The 23,837-nt window shown below is 42.6% G+C and overlaps 1 protein-coding gene and 1 long non-coding RNA gene across 2 annotated transcripts; one reads left to right on the forward strand and one right to left on the reverse strand.

Moving 5' to 3' along the window:
• Positions 1-746: 746 nt before the first annotated feature.
• On the forward strand, positions 747-12,552 carry LOC114160132 (heparan sulfate glucosamine 3-O-sulfotransferase 6-like). Its single transcript, XM_028042579.1, has 2 exons — positions 747-1,793; positions 10,360-12,552. Exons 1-2 carry the CDS (start codon positions 1,363-1,365, stop codon positions 10,976-10,978), a joined length of 1,050 nt encoding a protein of 349 aa, XP_027898380.1. The 5' UTR covers positions 747-1,362; the 3' UTR covers positions 10,979-12,552.
• LOC114160168 (uncharacterized) lies at positions 5,192-19,338 on the reverse strand. Its single transcript, XR_003598735.1, has 3 exons — positions 17,641-19,338; positions 14,936-17,529; positions 5,192-7,555 (listed from the first exon to the last, which is right to left on the reverse strand). It is a non-coding gene; the product is annotated as an uncharacterized LOC114160168 (long non-coding RNA).
• Between the last annotated feature and the right edge of the window lie 4,499 nt (positions 19,339-23,837).

A 23,837-nucleotide genomic window follows, 5' to 3' on the forward strand; every position in this document is an offset into this window, starting at 1 on the left:
CTCTTTCTGATCCATTTTTCTTCAACTCTTTGAATCTTTTTCTTTTTTAGGTTTAGCAGGATTTTATTAAATTGGTCAAAATTGGTTTATTTATCCTTCAAATTTATTCTGTTTAGTCAAAAAGGTTACCATAGCAACCGGTAACTGACAGCTCCGCCCCTTTTTCTGTCTGTAACTAAGATCAGCTCCAGTATCATCTTCAAACATATTTTAGACACATTTAACTAGACATGGAGTCTCATGTGTAATTTTGTCAGACTTTTAACTTTTCATAATTAATGCTGTTCATTTTAGAAGTTTAATTTTATCAGGAGTTAATATCAGTTAACTCTTGATCACTGATATTAACTGATATTAATTACCCGATGCTACCTGATATTACCTGATATTCCTTGCTGCACTCCAGGCCAAACCCCTGTGTTAATGTATGGCTGCAGGGCTGCAGGGCTGCATGGCTGCAGCCAGTTTGATTTACTTGGAGTTATATTGTGTTGTTCAAGTGTTTATTTTTTTGAGCAGTGTATATATATATATATATATATATATATATATATATATATATATATATATATATATATATATATATATATATATATGTATAAATTTATACCAATTTATACAGTTTGTCTGTGAAGAAAAGTTTATTTGAGTTTAAGAGGTTCCAAGGTCTTTGAATGCATCATGATTAGTTATAGTCTGTCTAAGTGTGTGTGTGTGTGTGTGTGTGTGTGTGTGATTGGGGGATATATCAGTGTCATCTTCGGCTCCAGCAGGGTGTGTGTCCATGCAGGCGGCTCCTCTCCTCTGGATGTGGAGCTGAAGCTGCAGAGCAGCAGCGAGGAGGTTTGAGCGGAAATGAGGAGAAATGAACTCTGGTCGACAATCACAGACTAATATTCCTCCTCCATCATTCTCCAGGCCTCCTTCCCTTCCAGCGCATTAAAAGCGCATTAAATATCATTAAAATAACGACCATATTCCTCTGAAATTGCTCTAATAATCATCTGACATGAGACTTTTTCCTTTCTTTGACCGGATAATCGTTATTTTCGGGGTTATTTCCGCGCGCCGTGGCGCAGCTTGGGCTGGGGCCGGAGGGGGCGTGTGCTGGACGGACGGGGCGTGGATGTGAGTTTCCCGTGGAGCACCGGGACCAGAACCCGCGGAGGACCAGCCGAACATCCCGGCATGCTGCTCTCCAGTCTGGGGACGTGAGGCTCCCTCAGTGATGGATGCGTGGCGCTCCGCTGTGACGCGCAGTGGGCAGGTTTGGCGCACATCGCGCCTGTGGATAAGATGATCCGGTTCGCGGCTGAACCATGAAGTCCCTCGGCGTGCCATGCCTCCTGCGCTCCGTCCTCCATGGGATGCAGTAGATGGAGAGCTGCGCTCAACTTCGGACACCTGAAGGCGCAGTCCAGGCTGCCCGTCTTCCTCACCATGATCCTCCTCTTCACTTACCTCTGCTACTGCCTCAGCAGCCGCTGCGACGCGCTGCCCCGGCCGGTGTTCAGCATCGGCGCTCCGGCGGCCGAGCGGCTCCTGGGCTGCCCGGTGCCGCTGCTCCGGCACCGGCTGGCGGACTCCGCCGGCGGCCTGCGGCCTCCCGACAACATCTCCGTCTTCAATAACTTCGGCAGCAAGAAGTTCCCGCAGGCCATCATCATCGGGGTGAAGAAGGGCGGAACCCGGGCGCTGCTGGAGTTCCTGCGGGTCCACCCGGACGTCAGAGCCGTGGGCGCTGAGCCGCACTTCTTCGACCGCTGCTACGACAAGGGGCTGGGCTGGTACAGGTAAGACCTGCAGCCGGGTCACACTGCCGGGAAGGTGTGTTCACACACCGGGGGAGACGCGGACATGGTGGATGAGGAAAACTCAGATAACAACTTCCTGAACTAATCCTGCAGCCTGGAATGTTTCATAATATTAGCATTAAATCTAAAGCTGACACAGAAAAAAGCTGGGCGATACGGGGTTAGAATTTCATCGTGATATTTCAGTACTATTGCGATAACGATAAATATAATTAAATGCACAAATTATTCTTTCTTACTTAACTGTATTGTTGTGAATGGAAAAGCACTCATTGCGTCACAAACACGAATCCTGCTCTTGGAAAACTTTTCTATTTGATAGGAGTTTCTTCAGGATGTCGCCAAGTTAAAACAATATTTCATTTATATCACTAAACTGAACACAGTCACTGTACTTCATCAGTTTGACAGTTTATTGGTTATTTGTTGATGCTGTCCTGGAATAAACAGCTCAAAATAGTATTTATGTCAGTTTTTGAACAAAACAACAATAAATGAAAATTCTTAAGAAATTTGTAAAGATAAATGCAAAACGACACAATAACTGTAGATTCATTAACAAATGACTGGATGAACTTATCCCAGAAATTATTGCATAAATTATAATATTGTTTTGAGACCATTTTCACATAATATATTGATAATAGCTTAATAATGCAAGTTCTCCCTCTCAAACATTAATACAGTTTTTAACAAACATTTATCACTGGACATGGAAGACATTCTAAATATCCAAATAAATAAAACAAGTAAAAACCATAAATAAAATGGAAATTAAAACCGAAACAATAAAGTCTCAGTAAACAAATATTAACCTCCAGAAATTAAATTATTAAGCTCATTTGAATTTGTTATGCAATTAATTGATTAATTGCTTCTTGTTGCTTTCATTTCTTTCCTCTTCATAATTTTAAGCTTCTTGATCTGTTAAATAAAATCAAACTAACCTGAGAAAAAGTTCAAAGTTTATGAAAAAACATATAGTTTAATCTAATTAGTTTCTATGTTATGGTTATGTAGCACCGTCAGCTAAGTTGATGTATTTGGTCTCATATTTTGACGTGTTGTGTTTTATGATGCTGTTTTGGTAAAGAGGTTTTAATGCCAATGAGTTATTGTCCAATTTAAATGAAGGATAAATATTAATAACAGATATTTATTTTTATTGCTAAAGGTTTAAATTTGAAGTAAATTTAATTTTCTGAAATGTTCAGGCTGTTTATGTCCTTTTGTTGTGTTAAAGGAAACATGATTTATTTATTAATGACATAATGTCCTCATATTAGAGAAAACAGAATCTGTCATCAGAACCTTCATCAGAACCAAGCAGGTTCTGTCTCCTACCAATGAATCTCTGCTTATAGAAACTGTGAGATATTTAAAACAGTTAAAACTGCAGCAAGATTTTTTTTTATTAAACTCATATTTTTCTTGACTATTTTACTCGTTCATCGTATATTTCATAAGGAATCCTTGATTAATTTAGAGGAATATTGATTTATCTGCATATCACTTTATATTTAATTGCTCTTCATCTTTAATTGCTGTAATTAATGGTTTACATCTGGGATCTGAGTTTTATTAGAACTGGGCTTCAGGTTCTGAGCAGGTTCTGACGGGCCTGTTCCCTGGCCCGGTTCCTCTGCTGTGAACCAACTAAAACACCCTGGGAGGAAGCGCTGGCAGGTCAGTGGAGAACAAAAGTTTTCCTGTGGCGTTTCGCGTCCTGGAGCCGGCGCTGCGGTTTCCCGCTGGACGATGGGAAATCAGAGGAGAGGAAAACCTGCGCTGCATTCAGGGTCCGTCGGTTCATCCTAAACTTGCAGCATTAAAACCGAGTCAAACATCAGAGCAGAGCGTTAGTAAAACCTGCGCTGCATTCAGGGCCCGTCGCTTTTAAACCAAACCAAACTTGTTTCCTCTCCCTTCAGGATTTAAATCAGGTTTATTAACAAGCTGCCAACAGCTGATCATGATTTTATTTTCCCTCTGTCTCCATAGAGACGGTGTTTTTATTGGTTGTTTAGTTGAGACAGTTGATCTGAGTGAATAATTCTGAAGAACAGATGAACTGATTCACATCCTCACTCTGTTTTTATTGATATTTTATGAAATAAACAACACATAGAAACATCTAACTGTAAAGTTAAACGACCTGGTCAGGTTTTCTGTTAGAAATTAAAATCTGAAATGTGTGGAATGCTTATATTCAGCCCCATTTACTCAAATACCCTTAAATAAAATCCACCACCACCAGTTTCCCTCAGAAATCACCCAGTTTAAGTCATTCAATCCAAGTCCGTCTGCAGAGGTTCTGGTTCTGGTTCTGGTTCTGGAGAACAACCAGCCTGATGGAGACTAGTTAACCCAGCAGACGGGTTGGGGAGGTTCCGGTTCTGTTTAAAGCTTTAACCAGCCCCCTCAGCTCCGATATGACCTTTAAACCTTTTGTCGCTTCCCTCTGGACAGACCGCCACCACAGTGAAACATGGTGGTGGCAGCATCATCCTGAGGGAATATGCAGCCACAGGTACAATCACTTCAATCAAAGCATATTTACGTGTTACAATGGCCTAGTCAAAGTCCAGACCTAAATCCACTTGAAAGCTGACTGTTTCCATTCCAATCTGCGCAAGAAACGAGCAGCTGTCAGTGGTCCACCACACTTTTCAGATCCTTATTCAGATCTTTTAGACCAGGGGTCTCAAACTCCAGTCCTCCAGTTGCTGTCCTGCAGTTTTTAGATGAGCCTCAGGTACAAAACGCTGGAATGAAACGGCTTCATGACCTCCTGGTGTAGATCAGTTCTCCAGAACCTTAATGACCTGATTATTCTGTTCAGGTGCTGCAGAGGCTCATCTAAAGGTTGCAGGACTGGAGTTTGAGACCCCTGATCTAGAGGAATGATGCCTGGAAGTGGACAGGAAACAGGAAGTGGAACTGATACTGTAACCTCAGACAGGAAGTGGAACTGATACTGTAACCTCAGACAGGAAGTGGAACTGATAAATATGTAAATGAATCTGAGATCAGAGCTGATCAGATGGAGGTGGAATGAAACTGGACCTTTGACCTGTGTCACATTTAAGAGGATGGCTGATGAGGAAGAGGAAGATCTTCTTCCTCTTTAGAGAGATGGAGATGTTGAGTCTGCAATGGTTTCACTGGTTTACTGGTTTACTGGTTTCAAGAGTTAACTGGTTAACACAGCTCCAGTTGCGTTCGGAGCGTTTCCAGGTCCAGAGCTTCACATGTGGCTCAGACAGAAAAATGTTCACACCCTTCCTGATTTCTCCTGCCTTTTTGTCCGTCATCATGTTTCACATCAAACACATTTATCTATTAGACAAAATGACCTGATTTAACACAAAAAGAACGTTTTTTCATTTTTTATTACGTGAACTAATCTTTCCAAACCAGCAGTGTTTCTGACCGTGATGAGTCTCTAAACTGGACTCCTCCTCTGTCCTCTCTCTACTGCCACTGTCAAACCAAGTAAGAAAATCAGAGAAATTAATTTGTTTGATAAATATGAAGTGATTAATGTGAGCGTTAACAGAAACCAGCTGATCTGTAAATCATAGATATATAATGAGAGAAGAGCCAAACTCACAGTGGGAGCCCACATTAAAGTCTGCCCAGGGCCTCAGACAATCTTGGGCTGGCTCTGGTTCCAACACGGAAATAAAACCCAAAGAAACATGAAAATGATAAACCGGCCGAGTCATGAAGAAGAAAAGAGAAACATAAAACCATTTATACACCCTGAGAGCCTGAATGACACGACCTCAGTCTGCCTGGGTGTTTGAGTCTCTGTGTGTGTGTGTGTGGGTGTGTGTGTGTGTGTGTGTGTGTGTGTCACTGCCACTAATTGCTCCCTCCCGCTTCAGTTATCAGATGGGAAAATCAGAAGTTGTGTTCCTGCTGGTCCACACTGGTCTCCTTGTGTGGTTTTATCTAGGAGCAGCCAGGGGCCACAGGGGGAGCGGGGGGCCACGCCCTGCCTGATCGCAGGGAGGGAGGAACCAACAAACTGGTGCAGAGATGGGCAGATTACAGAGTGACACTTCCTGCCTCCATGATGGTCTCCATTACAGAAAAACCTCCAATGTGTCTGAACTGAACAGGCTAGCTGCTACAAGCTAGCCCAGGAAATGAGCCGGTTATTTATTGAGATTTACTTTCAGGGACAGTAAATAAAATTTAACTCCAAAGGATCAAGCTGGAGGTATTAAATTATGAGCAACATTCCTCCATGTCTGATAACACAAAGGTTTTAGCGTCCTGCAGCATTGTGAGGCTATGGCTAGCAGCTTGCTAGCTCATCATAAACAAAGGACGTAACAGAAGCAATGATAAAACATTATATGGAAATTTTAAAGAGATCTGACATCCATACACTTTGATTACACTCAGATGTTTACATTTTTTTAAATAAAAGGCTAAAGCTAGCATGTGGTTAGCTTAGCCGCAACAAAGGTCCTAACATTAACCCATAAGATTAGTTATTTAACACCGAAAAATCCATAGAAAGACATGAAAAGTTGATCTAATTGAAGTTTTTACGTCCAAGCTAACGTCTCATAGAGCTAGCATGTGATGCTAACGTGTAAAAATCTCCAGCTGAGTTTCAGCTTCTCTTCACAGCAGCTCTGAGCAAGCAGTCCATTTCCTCTCAGAATCACGAGCTGAAGATGAACTTTTTCTGAATCCTTGTAACTCTCAGGTTCTCCTGTTGTTTGGTTCTGGTTCTGGTTCTGGTTCCTGAGAGGAATCTCTGACCTCCTCTCTCTCAGGCCTTGAGACGCGGGTATTAACCGTTACGCCTCTGTTTTTCCTCTCAGTCAGACACATTCTTCAGCTCTTTCCTACCGACCTACCCCAGTGATGCAAACCTCCTCAGTAAAAACACTTTTCACCGCCGAGCGCCGGCCAGGCGGCCAGATGAGCTACAAACCAAGAACCGAAGGATTTACATCACGACGTAACCTCTGACCTTCAGTCATTCTGCCAAAATTAGTACCAACAATATCAATAATAATAGCATCCTATTAATGAGCTCAGCATTCAGAAATGCTGAAGTGATCAGTTTTAAATGGATTATTGATCTGTGCAGCAACACACTGCCAGCCAGCAGGCTGAAAGAAAGCTCCTTCACTTTCCTGCCCCTAAAAAAAGAGCTAGCTCTAACGTATCAGACTCAATAAACACCAGAACTGAAAACAGGCATCATTAATGGTTTTTATATTTTATTGGAAGCCTCGTCCAAACGTAGTTTATTGGTTGTTCTAACAGGTTTGGTAATAATTCATGCTTCAGTCATGATTTCTGATGTACATATCATGAAGCTGGAATATTTTACTGGTGTTTATCAAACCGGCTCCGTCCTGATCTGATGCTAATTTTAGTCAAAGTGACAGCAGAGAAACTGAAACCTTTGAAGAAATGATTGAATCTAGTTCTACAAACATGGAGACAAGAAAAGACTTCATCATCCACATCATGCAGCACACAGACAGACAGACATCACCTGAGCTCCCTGCCATCAGTCCACAGGAGCTGCTCATGCTGCAGCCACAGTCCGGAATCACTGGCTTCTCCTGGCGGCCGGCAGGTCTTTGAACGCACCACAGGGAAACTCCCGCAGAGGCTCTGTGGTGTTTAAGGACGTTGTTCAGTTCTGGACTCTTCTGTCAGATTCCTGCCTGAAGGACGCAGGAGTCACAGCAACGCCTGGGCAGCTGCAGGACAACGAGGAAGAGGAGGAGGACGAAGAAGAGGAGCAGGATGATGAGGAAGAGGAGCAGGATGATGAGGAAGAGGAGCAGGATGGAAAAGTGAAGAAGAAAAACTGAGAGGAAACAAAACGTTGAGAAAACTCTGATTATGATGACGTTTCTTTACATGATCCCTGTGACCCCCGAGTGACCTCACCAAAAGAGAAACAGACAGTGACCTTCACTCTGACCTTAAGGTTGGAAGAGTCCATTTGAGGCTTCCGGTCCGGCACAACCCGTACGGATCACGGCTTTCTTAACCCAGAAATACTTTCCTCAATGGCGCTGCTCACACACACACACACACACACACACACACACACACACACACACACACACACACACACACACACACACACACACACACACACACACACACAGGGAGCTTCATTGCTCACAGATGTGAGTCTGTGGTGTTGAGGGAAAGTTTAAGTCTTTGTGTTTGTGTACAAACAAGAATGGAGGAAAGTGGCCCCAAACTGGCCCTAATGGGCCCCAAACTGGCCCTAATCCCAGTTTCCTAGTTAAGAGATTAAGAAACGCCAGCATAAATCAGAGAAGTACGGAAGAGAATTAGTGCCACTGAAAAAGAAGAATTCTGACTTTTTTTGTCAGAATCCAGATTGTTGAAATTATTTATGCAGCATCAGAAAAATCTAGTCTGAAAACTCAAACCTACCAAATAAATTTGTGAAAGGCTTTCAGTGTGGATACGTTCGCAAATTTACGACAAGGAAAACAAAAGTCATGCGATTATTTCTATATACTAACAACATAACTGAAATACATCTATGAATATTTGGTTATTTACTTGGATTTTGACATAGACTGACACAGAATTAGCCTGCTGAGATTAAAGTCCCTTCTCTTTAATGCTAATGCTAATTCATTAGCATTAGCAGCAGCAGGCCTCTGCCTCTATCTGCCGGGTTTCTGCTGGTTCTGCTGCTTGTGGCTCCGGATCACAGACCCGCTGCATGTAAACACAGAGTGGATGGAAGAACCTCTGCGCCTGCAGCAGGAACAACAGCTTGGAATTAAACTGATTCTCTGCTACAAACACTCGACCGTCTCCCTGCAGCCACAGGAGACACAAGAAGTACTGGAACGCAGTCTTTAACACATTGTTCCATTTTATTCCAGTTTTTCTGGTATTCCTTAAATGAAACAAAACGTCGGTCTTTCTGCAGCTCAAAGGAGAAACATTTCTGAGACACAAATATTACAGCCTCCAACTGAATTCTGAATATGTTCATTAAAGAACAAAACTTTCCCTGTTTTCTTTACTGGAAGCACTTAATGGCTTTGGCATGTTCACTGATAGACTTTAGAAAAATGTAGAAAACACAGATAGTGCGAGATCTGAAGTTTTAGGTGCATCACTGCAGAAAAACCTTTCACCATGAAACTCTACAAGTTTTTATCCAAAGCTGGAATTTACTTTTAAAAGCAGCGTTTGGGTCATGAATAAGACGTGAAGCTTGTTTCTTCTGTAGGACTTTGTCAGTCAGTCACCAGCAAAATTCTGCTGATCCAGCAGATCCCATCCAGGTTCCAGCAGGCAGGTTGAGGTATAAACTTTGGCTCCAAACTGACATTTTAAAGGATCCCTAAAGAGAACGAACCATAGAAACACCACCACTTTCCAAAACCTCTCTGTGTTTGGATTTCTGTGTTCTCCTCCGGTTAGCTTCGCTCCAGCCGCTAATGCAGCTCAGACATTTCTGGTGAAGAGCTGAGGCGGTGCGCTCAGCGCCGCACGCCAGAGGACATGCTGGACTTGGAACCAAGTGTGTAAAGTTGGATCAGAGAGACAGAGCTTCATAAGACCTTCACTGACAGACCAACCACGAAGCCTCCGACCCGACCGCCACCACATGCCTGCTGAGGACGGAGAGGAAGCATGGAAATCAGCCCAGGGTTCCTTCAAAGCTGCAGCTCTGGCGTTCTTCACTGCTTACACATGAACTAACTCCATTATTTAAATCTTGTCTTGACTTGGTGAAAGGAGCTGTATTTTTTGCTCTTCAGAGAAAAAGACAGAGGTTATTACATTCCATTTTTGCATGCTTGCTCTTGAATATAGAAAATGACACAAAACAGATAAATTTTCCTTCCCCTGTAATTTCCTTCCATTTCTACACAGCCTGCTCTGGTGTTTCAGGAGGTTTACAGATCATTAATCTGGTTCTTCATCAGAGAGCAGAGCCAGGAGATAAAAGAGAAGCGTGTGATCCAGTTCCCTAAAGCTACCAGTAGAACCAGAACCTTCAGACTGACGACGATAATGGAAACAACCAGGCCAGGGCTGCGTTCACAGCAGCTCTGCTTAATTCGCTTTAATCCGACTCCGGTCCGCTTTCATTCTCGCTAGCTCCAACACGTTACTGTTGTCAGCCATCAGCGCCGCTCTTTTTGATCGTTTCTTCATCCTTTCTTGGTCTGGCTTTTAGAGGTGGTCCAGTTTTATAGGACTGGATTAGCATCCTTCTGGGCTAACGTTTTAGCTTTGCCAGCGAAATGGAGCTAGCATGACGAAGCAAAATCAACCCAGACTCCAGGCGGTGGAATAAAGAGGTTATGATGTCTTTTAATATCTTTGTTTTCCTCCCTAACTCACTGAATTAAACTCAGACTTTTAAAATATTTATCATAAGGAATTTTAAAGTGCAAAATTAAAAAAAACTTACAGAAAAGTGGGAAAACTTTACATATGAATGTTTAAATATTCTAATTCCTTTCTGGGTTTTTTGCTGTTTTTCCTACAGGAGTTTAATGCCTCGGACTCTGGAGGGTCAGATCACCATGGAAAAGACTCCAAGTTACTTCATCACCAAAGAAGCTCCGCGGCGCGTCCACGCCATGAGCCGCCACACCAAACTCATCGTGGTGGTGCGTGACCCAGTGACCCGGGCCATCTCTGATTACACCCAGACGCTGTCCAAATCTCCTGGGCTTCCATCGTTCCAGAACCTCGCCTTCCGCAACGACAGCGCGGCGCTCATCGACACGTCCTGGAGCGCCGTACGCATCGGCATCTACGCCAAGCACCTGGAGAACTGGCTGCGCTACTTTCCTCTGTCGCGCTTCCTGTTCGTAAGCGGGGAGAGGCTGGTGACAGACCCAGCGGGGGAGATGGGCAGAGTCCAGGACTTTCTGGGCCTCAAACGCGTGGTGACGGACAAACACTTCTACTTCAACCAGACCAAAGGTTTCCCCTGCTTGAAGAAGCCTGAGGGCAGCAGCCGGCCGCGCTGCCTGGGGAAGTCGAAGGGCAGACCGCATCCTCAGATACCGACTGAGGTTCTGCTCAGGCTCAGAGACTTCTACAGACCCTTTAACCTCAAGTTCTACCAAATGACCGGCCAAGACTTTGGCTGGAGCTGAACCACCAAACATCTTCCATCGGTCAACGCCAGGCTGGTTGTGAAGCTTTTCCAAAGAGACTTTTAGGTCCTCAAGGTCCTTGCAGAAGTTATTCTTATGTCTTGATTCCACTGAGCGGTACGATACGGGTCGGCTTGGTTCGGTTCTGTATTTTATGCCCGGTGTATTCAGCGCTACAGGGCCGGCGGGGTTAGACCCAAACACCCAACCTGATGTCATAACACTAGTGTCTCTCTGAGTATCGCAAACAGTGACGTTTTTCTGTCGTCCAATCAAAGGGCTGCATTGTGTGACATCAACAGTTCCTCCCTAACCGGACCGGACCAGATCGTTGTTCTCTGGACCTAGACCTGACGGAGGTCTAGGAATGGTGCGGTACCAGTCGGTTGTTTGGGTCTAGAAACAGACAGAACAGCAGCGATGAAAAACAATCAATTCTCATAAAAGTCCGATTCAGAATCACTTGAAAAAAATTGAAAATAAATCCGCCGTCTGTGCACCTCCATTTTGTAACCTTCTGACGTCGCTACGGAGACGGTACTGGAACATACCACAAAGCACCAACACAGAGAGAAAACTAGGAAAACCAAAGAGAGAGATTCAACCGGCCGCAAAACATTTGGACTCCGCTAATGATCGGAGCTAAGCTACGACGTTCCCTCCATTACCTTGGGAGGTGGGCTGTGATTGGTCAAAGGGTTGTGGGCAGGGCTTTATCTGCAGACGACACAAATACTTTTAAGGAACGTTTATCCAACTTGATGAGGGAAATATCAACAGTTTTGCAATTCTTTACTAATAACCAAAAATGAAAAACTCCTGGACGGAAATGGCAACATCAGAAGTTCCAGTTGTTTGGAATCAAAAATTGATTTTGAATCAAAGGTGAGCTAGTAAAAGGTTCCCACTCCAATAAACTACAGTACCGACCCGACCCGAAACGAGGCGTTATAACCTCGTTTAAGCTAGTAGTTCTTGAGCCACGTTAGTAAAGCTGAAGTCCTAGTCAAATCCCTCAGAACCACTGAGAAGCACACTACTTTAACAGTTGTTCAAACTTCCAACGTCAAAGAGCTGAAAGTATGATGACCTGTCAAAATAAAAGCACACAAACAGTTAATCTGTGGGTCAAAGGGCTAATGGACCCGAACAGAACCACACAAACCAAGGGAGGCACTTAGAGTCATGGTACTATCACAATAAAAGCACATAGTTTGGGAATCAGCTGCTCACCTCCACATCTACAGTTATATGGAAAAATCATTTTAATATTTCAAACTGAAGAACTTTTAAAGTTTATTTCTTTATGAATTAAGGAAGTACTCCTGGTCCAAACAGGTTCTGACATGCAAACTGTGCTGAACGTTTCCTCTTGCTTTGCATATTTACAGACCTGAACGAAAACTCCCAGCTGTTTCCTGACTGACTGCCCTGGTGCTCATATATGCAACTTTGTATTTTTGTAAAAACCTAATTTATTAGAAAACAAAATGTTGTAGAGGCGTTTTTATCTGAGAATTTTGTATGTGATTTTCTTATTTAAGTGAAATTGTGACTAAATCTTTTTACCCTGACGTGCTTTAGGATCATTTATCCAGAGAAACCGTCACTTCCTTCTGTTTGTATCGATTTCAGAGCGGTTCATGCTGCTGCTGCCAAAAACACGATCTACATCTGCCGGGCAGATGACTTGGCCCTGTGGAGCAGCAGGATGACGACGACTTTAATCACTTCTGTAGAAGTTGACAGCATGTTTACTGAAACGTTCCTGGAGCGTGGCGTTAATCTCCTGACAGGAACTCTGAGACGGAGGCCGGACAGCAGAAGCCGCCGTCCATTCGCTCCTGTAACCTAATGCAGCCTCCGTCCTGCATTAGCTGCATGTGCTGAGAGAAACGTGGAAGTTCTTCTGGGTTTCAGGCCTTTTCACGGATCCATCTGCCATTAAGAGTCAAACAGCAAAGACTTCAACTGAATTTAATACAAAATAAGAGAAGAGGAACACCACTAAACTAAATTTGTAGCTGACTACATGCTACTTTTCACTCACATCTTTAACTGTAGGGCTGGTAATTAAAGGGATAGTTTACCTTTTTAAGTGACGTTTATTGACAGAGATAAGACATAAAAAGGGTTTTAAAGAGTTCAGAGATCCTACTGGATTCTAGTTTTTACAGTTTTGTGGACATTCTACAAATTTTTATTAAATTCAGTTTATTACGATAACGACATTTCACAATAAATGTCGACTCGAGGCACTTTAAAAAATATAATCAAATTAATCCCAGTTATCATCCATGCGTCAAGTTCAGGTTATTATTCTAATTAGTTTGAAATGTTTGTATCTGGAAACCCAGCAGAATATTGAGACGTTACGCAGCATCACTCCTCCCGACCAGCAGGCGGCGACAGTGGGAAGGAAAAACTTCCCTTAAACAGGAAGAAACCTCCAGCAGAACCAGAACCAGAACCGGGTTCAGAACCAGCGTCATGTCAGCCCAAACCAGAACAGCAGACCAGACTTGTGTTTTAGGCAAAATAATGCAGAACTGAAGAAATTTTTATGAAAATGTCAAAATGTGCAGAGAAACATAAAGATTGAACCTTAAATGTCATATTTATAGAGTTTATCTGCAAAGAAAAGGTGGATTTAGGGTTTGGTTACAGCTGAAAGCCTCATCTAAAAAGTCTTCAGGGTGTCTGCCTCGGACTGAAACAGTTAGCTAAAGGCTCTGCTAACAGTTTCATTCTACAGCAGGAGCCAACAGCCTGCAGCATGAGAGCTAACATTTATTAGCATTTATTATCAAACACAGTAATACTGATAGCCGCCATCTTTCCTCGCCCAGCTGCAGTTTGTCCTCGCTAACACGGGAAATATTTTAGTTGGTCAGGAGGTGAAATGAACGCCGCTGGTCAGATGTGAAGTTGACACAAGACTGGAAGTTCTGATGTGTCAGCGTTTAATTCATCTCTGACCTCTGACCTCTCAGTTGACCTGTGAACCAGGCCGCCATAAACAGCTGAGCGCTCTGGCCAGGCTGGTAAATGGAGGCACACACACACACACACACACACACACACACACACCTGATCACACACAGGCATGCAGCAGCTCCGTCCTGCTCCACTGATATTGCGATGTGCAGGCGGCATGCAGGGATCGATGCGCGTCCATTTAGTTTATAGCTGGTCGCTGGTCGGCAGCATGTTGCTTTGATTTAACGCTGAGGTCAAGCAGGGGTCACCGGCGTCTATCTGTAAAATTTTATTTTCACCTGATAAACGATCGATCTGATCGCTGGACACGGACTTCAATCTTTTTAAGATTATAGTGTCAGACTGGAGCTTCTGTCACGTTCATATTTTTTGTTTATAGTCTTCAATATAAGGTTTAAATTAATTTCAGAATAAATAAAATCAAGATAATATAGAACTGAATAGTTTTCATGAGACTAAAACTTTGTAGCTGACAGCCATCTTGATAGGTATACGGATACTTTCACTCTGGCATCCATGTTACTTCCACAAACACTGAGCATGCTCACTACGTGTGACGTCACGGCGGCGCTCTCTACTGCTCATGCTGAACTCTTTTAGGTCATTTGTGAACGACCACACACAAAAATCCAATTTCACAAAAAATTGGACTTGAGCATTAAGGCCTGCAGCGTGGTTCTAGTCTGTCAGTTGCTATGACAACAATAAACAAGCCACAAGTTTAGAACTAGCTCTCGCCTCGTTCCTAATTGACTTATAAATAATATATGTATATTACAACTATTAATTAATTGCAGTTTTTCAGTACTCTATCCGCCTGTGTAATACTCAGATAAACATCAGTGATATTTACTGTAGTACTTACTGCTGAACTAGCAGCGTTAGCTTAGCTGATGTAGCTTTTATCTGCTAGCTAACAGGACATGTAGCCTTGTGTTTGTTACTACATGTACTCACTCTGCCAGTCAGCAGAACCTCGTTTTTGACACCAAGAGTTGGTACGTCGTCTAGAAATCCGTTTAAATTTGACTGGATGGATTTCAGGCTGTGAAGTTCCTCCATGCTGGATCAACTCTTCCTGTTCACTAAGCAGTGAACTATGTCACAGTAGGAGGTCAGAGGCAGCGCCTTCACACCGTCTGACATGTTTCCGTTCTCCCTCTCATACGGGTCGATCCCCACAGCTCACATTTTCTTTAGATATATTTCTCCCATCGTTCTGATGCTTTGCGCTGCGCTGGACCACCAAGATGGCGCCGGTCACTTCCTGTTCAGAGTTGTGGAAAATATTATCTGAAAAAAAATCAAAAGAGGGGATAAATTAGTCTCCACTATAAATATCATAAGTGCATCATAACACAAATCCACTTTCCAGATGAATTTGTGAGAAAGGCATGAATCATTCCAGATGTTTTATTGTTGATCTGTCACCAAATGTCCTCTATTCATTTTCAAATGACCAAATCTTTTTTTTCTGTTCCATAAAATGAAACACCATCCATGAAGAGCATGTTTCTGTTTTCAGTAATAACCCAGCAGCAGAGCCGCTCTGAGCGCGCTCAGTCCGTCCCCTCTGGGCCCACTTCGCTCCTGAAGGGACTCCAGCAACTGGTCCCAGTTCTGATCCAGTCCACAGAACCCTCTGTGGGCTTCCACCCGGCTCTGGGGTTACAGTTCAAAGTGCATTCACTTCCAGGGGTCACTTCTGGTCATCTGACCCCCTCCGCTTCCCAGAATCCTCTGCTCCAATACAGTGATTATGATAGTAGCCTGAAGAAGAGTCGTGACTGAACAACTGCTGTCCTCTGGTTCTCCTGGTGGTCACTGGATAGAGTGGTCATCTGTTGACCTTTGACCTGAAGGTCTGAAGAAGTGGGGAAGTGGAGGAGTCAGACAAACTGAATGTGACACCTTCACTTGATCGCTCAGCCTGAAGTTTCTGTCAACATGTTTCTGTCTAATGAACCCAAACGGCATAAAGCTGGTTTACTTCAGGGTCTGTAGGAAATCTGGATGCTTTTTAAATGAGCCGTTTCTGAACGTGAGACAGAAGTGACCCAGTTTTTCCAGAGGAAGGCGAGCCGCTAGCTCGCTAACAAGAACAGAGCGATCTTAAATGGGAATCAGGCCTTAAAATATTAAAAGTAATTCCTTCAGATGTCTCATTCCTCTCTGTAACGTCCCAGCTGCTTGTGCTGACGCCAAACCAACATCCTCATCTGCAGCCAGACTTCAGAGCTCCTGGCAGCAAATCAGAACGGATTTGCACCTACGTTTCCTCTCTAATTAGCAGATCAAGGCTGCAGCGAGGACAATGTGCCAAACCTGATCACTAATTCCCAGGATGAATATCAGGGATCTCACATTTCACAATAATTCATCTGCATGCCCTGGTGATGACAGTTTAATAAATATAACCGAGGATCCATTCAAACATATGTTCTCCAGATCCAGCTGGGTGAAGTTTCTGCTCTGCTTTCAATCCAAGAATCTTTCCATTTTTGCTGTGAAGAAATTATTCAGGAAAGAAAAAACATCCTTGGAAAACAGATTTGAAATATCAGAATTTAATTCAGTGTATTATTACTGATAAGGGTTAGGGTTTCCGTTGTGTTGTGTTTCCGTTAATGTTGTGCTTTGCGCCTCAGGGCCACCATAGAGGGGATCATTTACAGTTAATCAGGGTGACCCTAAATTAGGCATCTGCAGATGACCTTTGACCCTTAAAGTGGACATTAAGTTTGTGAAATGAGTAATTAATGCTTCAGTTATTCAGGAACCGCACAGTTCTGATAATAAAGACAAGAAGTCCAGATTACAAAATCTGACCCAGAAACATCAAAGGTTCAGGTTTTTGCCTCATTACAAGACAAACTGACAGTTTCCACATTTTGGGCTCATCAGTTGTTTTGTTGGCCAAATTTGTACCATTTTTGACTTAAGATTAGGAGCCGAATTAAATTGTTTCTAGGGACACAAACGGCCCCAGAACCACAGTTTGGACACCGTTGGTGTAAACCCAGATTACCTGGTTCTGGAGGCTGAAGCTAACAGCTGGTCCGGTGGGGGAAAGAACGGTGAACTCTGGTACCGTTCAGTTTGAGTCACATTAAGGTTCACGTAAAATATGATTTTAACGATTTTAGAAAAACGATTCGATGCGTTTTTATTTGGTGAATATTTTCACAGGAAACAGGAAGCAGTGGATCCACCATGGAAACCAAACGGAAATATTTCAAGCAAGTGAATTAGCATTTTATCTAAATATTTGGTTTGAAACTGTGACATTTATAAACGAACAACTTGATGAACAACTCAGATTTGTGCTATGAAACTATGTGACCTTCCAAACGGCTCCCATCAGGCCTCATTCCTCTAAAATCTAAACCGGGCTCCGTCCCACGCAGCAGGGGCCTGGACTCAGAGTCTCTCTGGGCTCCTGGGTCACCAGGCTTTTCTCACAGCCACAGAGGAGCTGGGGAACGTCTGCAGGGAACCCATCGCCTTTCAGGGACGGCCTCCACGGACAGCTCCACTTCCTCTATATTCATCTGTTTAAGGATTTACATAATAACTAGGATCAGAAACTCAATCAATAATCAGTTCTTTATGAGGAATGATTTGTTTAGACCTTCGGGAAGAAAGAAATGACATGACATTACCTGGGTGGTTTTTGTAGAGCAGAAATTTCTGCAGAAGTCGTGAGGATGGAGTCAGCAGACAGTTTATAGAAGATGTTCTGCAGGGAAACGCATGGCCTGTCGCGGGAGCGCGCATCGCTCCAAACTCACATATTGATGAGAAAACAGAGTCTGGGCTCAGGATATAAGTTTCATATCAACAGGACAATAGACAGAGGATGCAGATATTAGCAGGCTCTGAAATTAAAATGCATCCCCCCTACATTAATAGACTGGACAGTATTATTATGATATTATTATGTATTAAATGTTCTACATAATGTTTTCTCATGTTTGAAGCTATTATGGTGTTAAAAGAAAAAGCGGTGAATTACAAAACGTGAGCAGAGAACATGTTCATCAGACAGTGACTGTAAAACTTTGGACTCGTGTGTCTCATTAAAGGAGTCAAAACCGTCAATTCATCTGCAGCATAAAACCCACCGGTTCAGGGCTCACATGGTTAGGAAACATGATAATGTTACAAATATCTTTTTTCAAAGTTTTCTCTTTGGTCATATTTCAGTCCGTTTTCTCATCAATATGAGTTTCGAGCGATGTGTGCTCCGACGACGGGCCGCGTTTCTCTGCATAGCACCTGTTCCCTGAGAGCCGGACTTCGCTTAATTCCTGCTTTAGAAGCAGAGAGGAGAACAAAATCAGATTTGCCTGCAGGGCCTGAGAGTCTCTTCGTGTAATAACCCAGCGCTTTCCTCAGAGGTCAAAGGTTAATGGTGAATAAGAAGCAAGTCGCACTCAGGAGGAAACGGAGCTGCTTCAGCCGCGGATGTTCAGGCATTAGATTCTGCAGAGACGCAGAAACACAAAAATCCCTGAAGAGACAAAAAGACGAAGGGAGACGAGACAGCAAAAATAAAACATATTCAGCACATTTTTCATCTTTCTTTGCTTTTCATAAATGCTGCTTCACACCGAGTTCAGTTAGTTAGTTAGTTAGTTAGTTAGTTGGTTAGCTGGTTGTTTTTCTGTCAGTGAGCGTCCCGCAGAGCGGCTCAGGCTCCAGAACGTGTCCGTCTGAGACGGAGCCACTTGCCGTTGCCAGAGATCGATGGGCGCTGCGCTCCTCCACCCTTCAGCTCAGCTGTGATGCATCGTCAGTCCCAACACTTGGAACAGCTAATAGAGCGCATTGAATGCAGCGCATGAACAGCTGCAGCCGTCAGGATCAATAGGCAGCGAAAGGAGCAGGTAATATGATATCGATGGAGCTGCAATTACTGCAATGTTTAGCAGATGTGTTTGATTTTGTGTCAGGATGTGTGTGTGTGGAGAGCGGCCGTGTATGCAGACATAACCCTGAGTTAATTGATCTTTTCATAACATAAATGTATATTTTTCCAGTTTACATCCTCTGGGTTTGCAGCAGTGAGTGTCAGGCCTGCAGGAAATCAATGACAGACTCAGCAGGATCTTAATATTATGACTGAGGTTCAGCTATGAATGGACTCAGATATCAATATGATTTACAAACAAGCAACAATCCTCCTTACACACCAGAACCTGCAGTTATTCTTAGGTTTATTTAAAACGTCATGCTGTTGACCAGACGGGTTGCTGAATTCATCCGGACTGAATAACTCATTCATTCACTGTCGATTACCCAGGTCCAAACTGACATAAATCGTGTTTCCATCAATGTTTTTTCTGTGTATTTTGAAGTGTCGCATTAAAAAAATCAAAATAACTTTTAATAATAATAATTTTACAAAGAAAGTTTTTTGTTTGATTTGGTTTTTGGCTTTTCAGAAAAAGAATCAATAAAACATGGAAACAAGTTAGCTAACTGTTAGCTGAATAGATTCTGATGTAGTGAACCCTCCCGTCCACTAGTGGCGCTGTGCTTTACCAGAGGAACCAAAACCTGAAAAATGTCCATTTTCAAACCTAGAGGAGAAAAAGAACTGTCTCTGGTCCATGCTAGCTTCATGTTCTACTTCCTGTTTATCACAGCAGGGAGAAAATCACATCACACCGCGTCTCGGTCCAATTCACAGAACCATGTAATGTCTAAATCAGATCAAAATAAAACATAAAAACGTTTCTGGACAGACTGATCTGCAAAAAGATTTAATTCTAAGAAGGAATCATCGACTGCAGACAGTTTGTTTCTGATTTTATCAACACCTTCTGACATTCAGGATCCAGAGGTGGCCTAGTCAAAGTGCAGATCTAAATCCAGCTGGGAGTCTGAGACTAGACTTGAAAACTGATGTTCTCCATCTAATCTCCTGCCAGGTCAGAACCGGGTCAGAACTGAGTCAGAACCAGGTCAGAACCGGGTCAGAACCGGGTCAGAACCAATCTGCCCACCCAGGAAGGAAAAACTTACTGATTCCATTTTGCCTTCATTTGCTCTGAATGGTTTTTTTTATTACTGAAGAATAAAAACATATTTGATGTGTTAAATATGAATTTATTAATAATGAATCAGACCAGCTGAACTGCAGTAAAACAAGATAAATCCCTAAAATTACTGCTGGAATTATTAGACTGAAAACTCACATCAAGTTTGTTTAGGCTGGGTTAAAATATTTTATTTTCATTAAATTATAGATTTATAAAACTTCGGACTTTACCAACAGGGGATGTTTCTAGTGGTCATGCATTTTTGTTCTTATAGTCATAAATGAAACGGTAAGCCAGGCTGAGCGAGGCTGAAGCAGACACTGAGTTGGTTTATTGATTTAATAAAAAGCACATCCAGGAGATTTGTGAGCGCTTCTCCTGATTTTTAATCAAAAACAGATTTTTTAAAGGACGTTTGCAGCTAATTTCCTTGGGAAATTCATACAGTTTCAAAATAAAACTTTATGGTTCATGTAAGTTAGAGATACATGAAGCAATCCCTCCAGAGATCTGTTGTGGAGCCACTTTAGAAATATTTGTAAGGAATTTTGTGATACTTTCCAAAATTAAACCTCTTATAAAATCTACATTAGAAGAAAAAAAGATGAGAAAAAACAGGCAGACAGATTGGACACGCAAACATTATAATAACTGAAAGAACTTAAACTCTATTTTTATGTTTCTGTAACGCAGACGATAACGTGATGTCAGGTAAGACCGAGGGAGAAGAGTTAGCATCAGTTTTCAGTTTGTTTGTTTTTTACATTTTTTGGAGAAAATTTGCAATAAACTAAGAATTATGAATTAGAATGAAAAAATGAAGGGATCTGATGGTTTTGACCTTGGAATCGCAAAAAACTGGACAACAGATTAAAGGTGATTTCCTCCTGATGGTCCAGTCAACCCGGTTCTACTGGAACCAGAACTCCATCATCTGCTCCACCTCCAGCTGCTGTGGTTCTGACCCAAACCAACCTGTTCCCCTCCTGACCTGTGGGGGCGCTGCACCAAGAACCACTGAAGGAAACGACACAAAAACCCCTGAAGACGCTGAGAGCAACTTCCTTCTTCACCAGATGGAAACAAGATGGAGGCGTCAGATTTTAGTGTTGGAGGATTTCTCTTTCTCTGAAGACCAGGAGCCATTTCTGCTGCTAGCGCTAGGCTAGCATGTTAGCTTTGGTTGTATTTACCCAGAATGCCCTGCGCTGTAGTCCACTTTTCGGAGCGGTCTCTGGTCCGCTTGGTGTTCACATTCAAACTGAACCAGAGTTCAGTTCAACCAAACCCAGACTGAGGTTTGGAGGACCAGAGGTCAGAGGTCGATTAGCATTTACACCTCACCAACGGACCGGATTTTATAGACAAGTGGACTGAAGTCGGATTAAAGCGGACCGGAGTCGGGTTAAAGCAGACTGAACAGAACTGAAGAACGATGCAGAGTTGGATCTGAGGACCAGAACTGATCTGGTCTCTAATCGTCTCTGCAGGTTCAGGATCTCTGTCTCCGTTTCGACTCGTCAGTATGTTGATTTCTCTTTACCACTTTTCAGTCTCAGTTTAACCCCTGCCAGACTGCTGTTACCGTCCCGTCACTACGCATCAGACGCAGCCGGGTCTGGCGGGTCTGGCTTCCCACAGGCTCTGGATCTCTCTGTGTGTTCCTCTGCAGAACCGCAGCTCTGAACCCAGTTCCCCTCCCTGTCTGTGCTGGTCTGGGCTGGCGGCTGAGGCCAAGCTAATGCGCTGCAGTACATGATGGCCCTGACTAGGATGGGGCCATAATTCGTTCCATTCCTTTTTATTAAACTCATAGCCACACTGTTATTAGTGCCTGGTGAGAAAAGCTGCTCTGTAACAGCATGATGTCTTCCATATGTGATGTTACTACCATCCCAAGGCCCAGCACTACATCTCAATGCTAAAAGAGACAGATGAAGCAAAATCTTTTCCCTCTAATTGTAGAGTTTGGCTTGAGCAGAACCTAAATGACATCCAACTGGATTTGGGATCAGAGCAGCATGGTTTGCCTTCACATGCGTCTAATGCATGGCAGCCCGGCCGTCCATGTGACGCTCTGAAAAACATCCAATCTGAAGAACAATTTGCACATCGAATCATGTTTATCTGAGAAAAACTACAAAACTGCAGGATTCTCTAGAAGTGAATGAAACCAAGGCTAGTAAGCTAGCTAACACAACTAATATTAGTTCAAAACTGTTTCCCCAGCATAAAAAGTTTAGCCTTTTTTAAACCTTGGTAAGTCCTATATAGATATGATCATAAAAAGATGCTCCTGGTGAAGCAGAATCACTTCTTCTCTAGTGTATACCTTTACACAGATTAGCTCCAGTTGGAATGATGTAAAGGTTCCATTAGCTTTAGCTAGCTTAAGGTAACCTAGCTAACATTTCATAACTCTGAAATGTGTCTGGTATTTAGCTGCTGAATATTCATTAATCAGATTTGATGGCTAGTATTATCTAAGTAGCTTAACTGTTGACCTGTGACCTCTGTCAGTAGCACCGGTTCTGGTATGCTAGTTTAGCAAATGAGCCTAGTTATCATATCAATATTTGCTTAAAATTTGAAGAAAAGAAAAAGAACACTGATACATTTTTCAAAGAGTAAAAATTTTAGGAATATGTTATTTAATTTCATTTGTGTTAAAAAAAAGAGAGAAGTTTGATGCATCCTCAGCTAGCTTAGCCATAATTTACTCTAGCTAACATCTGGATATTTGATGCAAAAGACATGAACTGTGAAAGTGCTTTTGTATTAAATTGCTTTAGCTCTACCATATAGATGCATTTAAGTACTTTTACAAAGATTACGCCCAATCAGCCAAAGTTACAGGTTTTGCTTTTAGTAGCTAGCTAAGGTAGCGCTCAAAATCTGTTGAAGTAATAAACATCCCAGGATGGATTATTCCAAAATAATGTTGATAGTCTGGGTAAAGTTGTTTAACGCAGATGAAACAAGACATTGTGCCTCTACACATGAAGATAAAATAATGGTGCTGATCTTTCCTTTACAAAGCAAATAAATCAATAAATTATCATGATCTTGTCTCTATGCTGCTGTAACTGCGAAATAATTTCCCTGCTGAGATGAATAAAGTAATTCTATTCTATTCTATTCTATTCTATGATGTTCCAATACAGGGGAAAGACTTGTGTTGCTGGTTGGACTCTTAAAGTCAATATGGAAATTATCAGAAATACTGCAACCAATCTTCTTTATATTACAGTGTGTATGGAGGTGAGTTTCACGCCCCTCCATTGGTGTTTCACGTACCTCTGAAAGGCCCTCGCCCCACCTTTTGGAACCACTGAATTAAAGAACAAAATAAACTGAAATAATTTACATTTTTGTGTCAAAGTCTTTCTTGTTTGGATCAGAAAAGCGTTTAACTTTAACAGATGTTAGAAGTGTGTGGTGAAGCTCAGATATTCTGGATTATCAAATAGTTTTTCTGCATCCAGTTGTTGCGTCGCTGCTGACGGTGTTTTCTGCAGATCATCAGTTCCAGATGCTGTAAAATCAGCAGCGCTGCTGTCCCCCACATGGCCGCCCACAAATCTCCTTCATATGTATGGCTTTATGGCGACGCTCAGAGAAAAAGAACGATTTCATTGTTCAGAGGAACAAGTGTGACAAAAATATGAACGCTCCTGTTTTATGTTTCATTCAGCAATAACTGAAGAAACGTGTTTCTGATCTGATGTTGAAATGTTGAACAGCCTGTTTTTAAATGATGAGAGCTTCCTGAGGTCAAAGGTGAAGGAGCTGAACCTGTCAGAGGAACCAGC

This window comes from Xiphophorus couchianus, chromosome 2 (genome assembly GCF_001444195.1).
Source record: "Xiphophorus couchianus chromosome 2, X_couchianus-1.0, whole genome shotgun sequence".
NCBI lineage: Eukaryota > Metazoa > Chordata > Actinopteri > Cyprinodontiformes > Poeciliidae > Xiphophorus > Xiphophorus couchianus.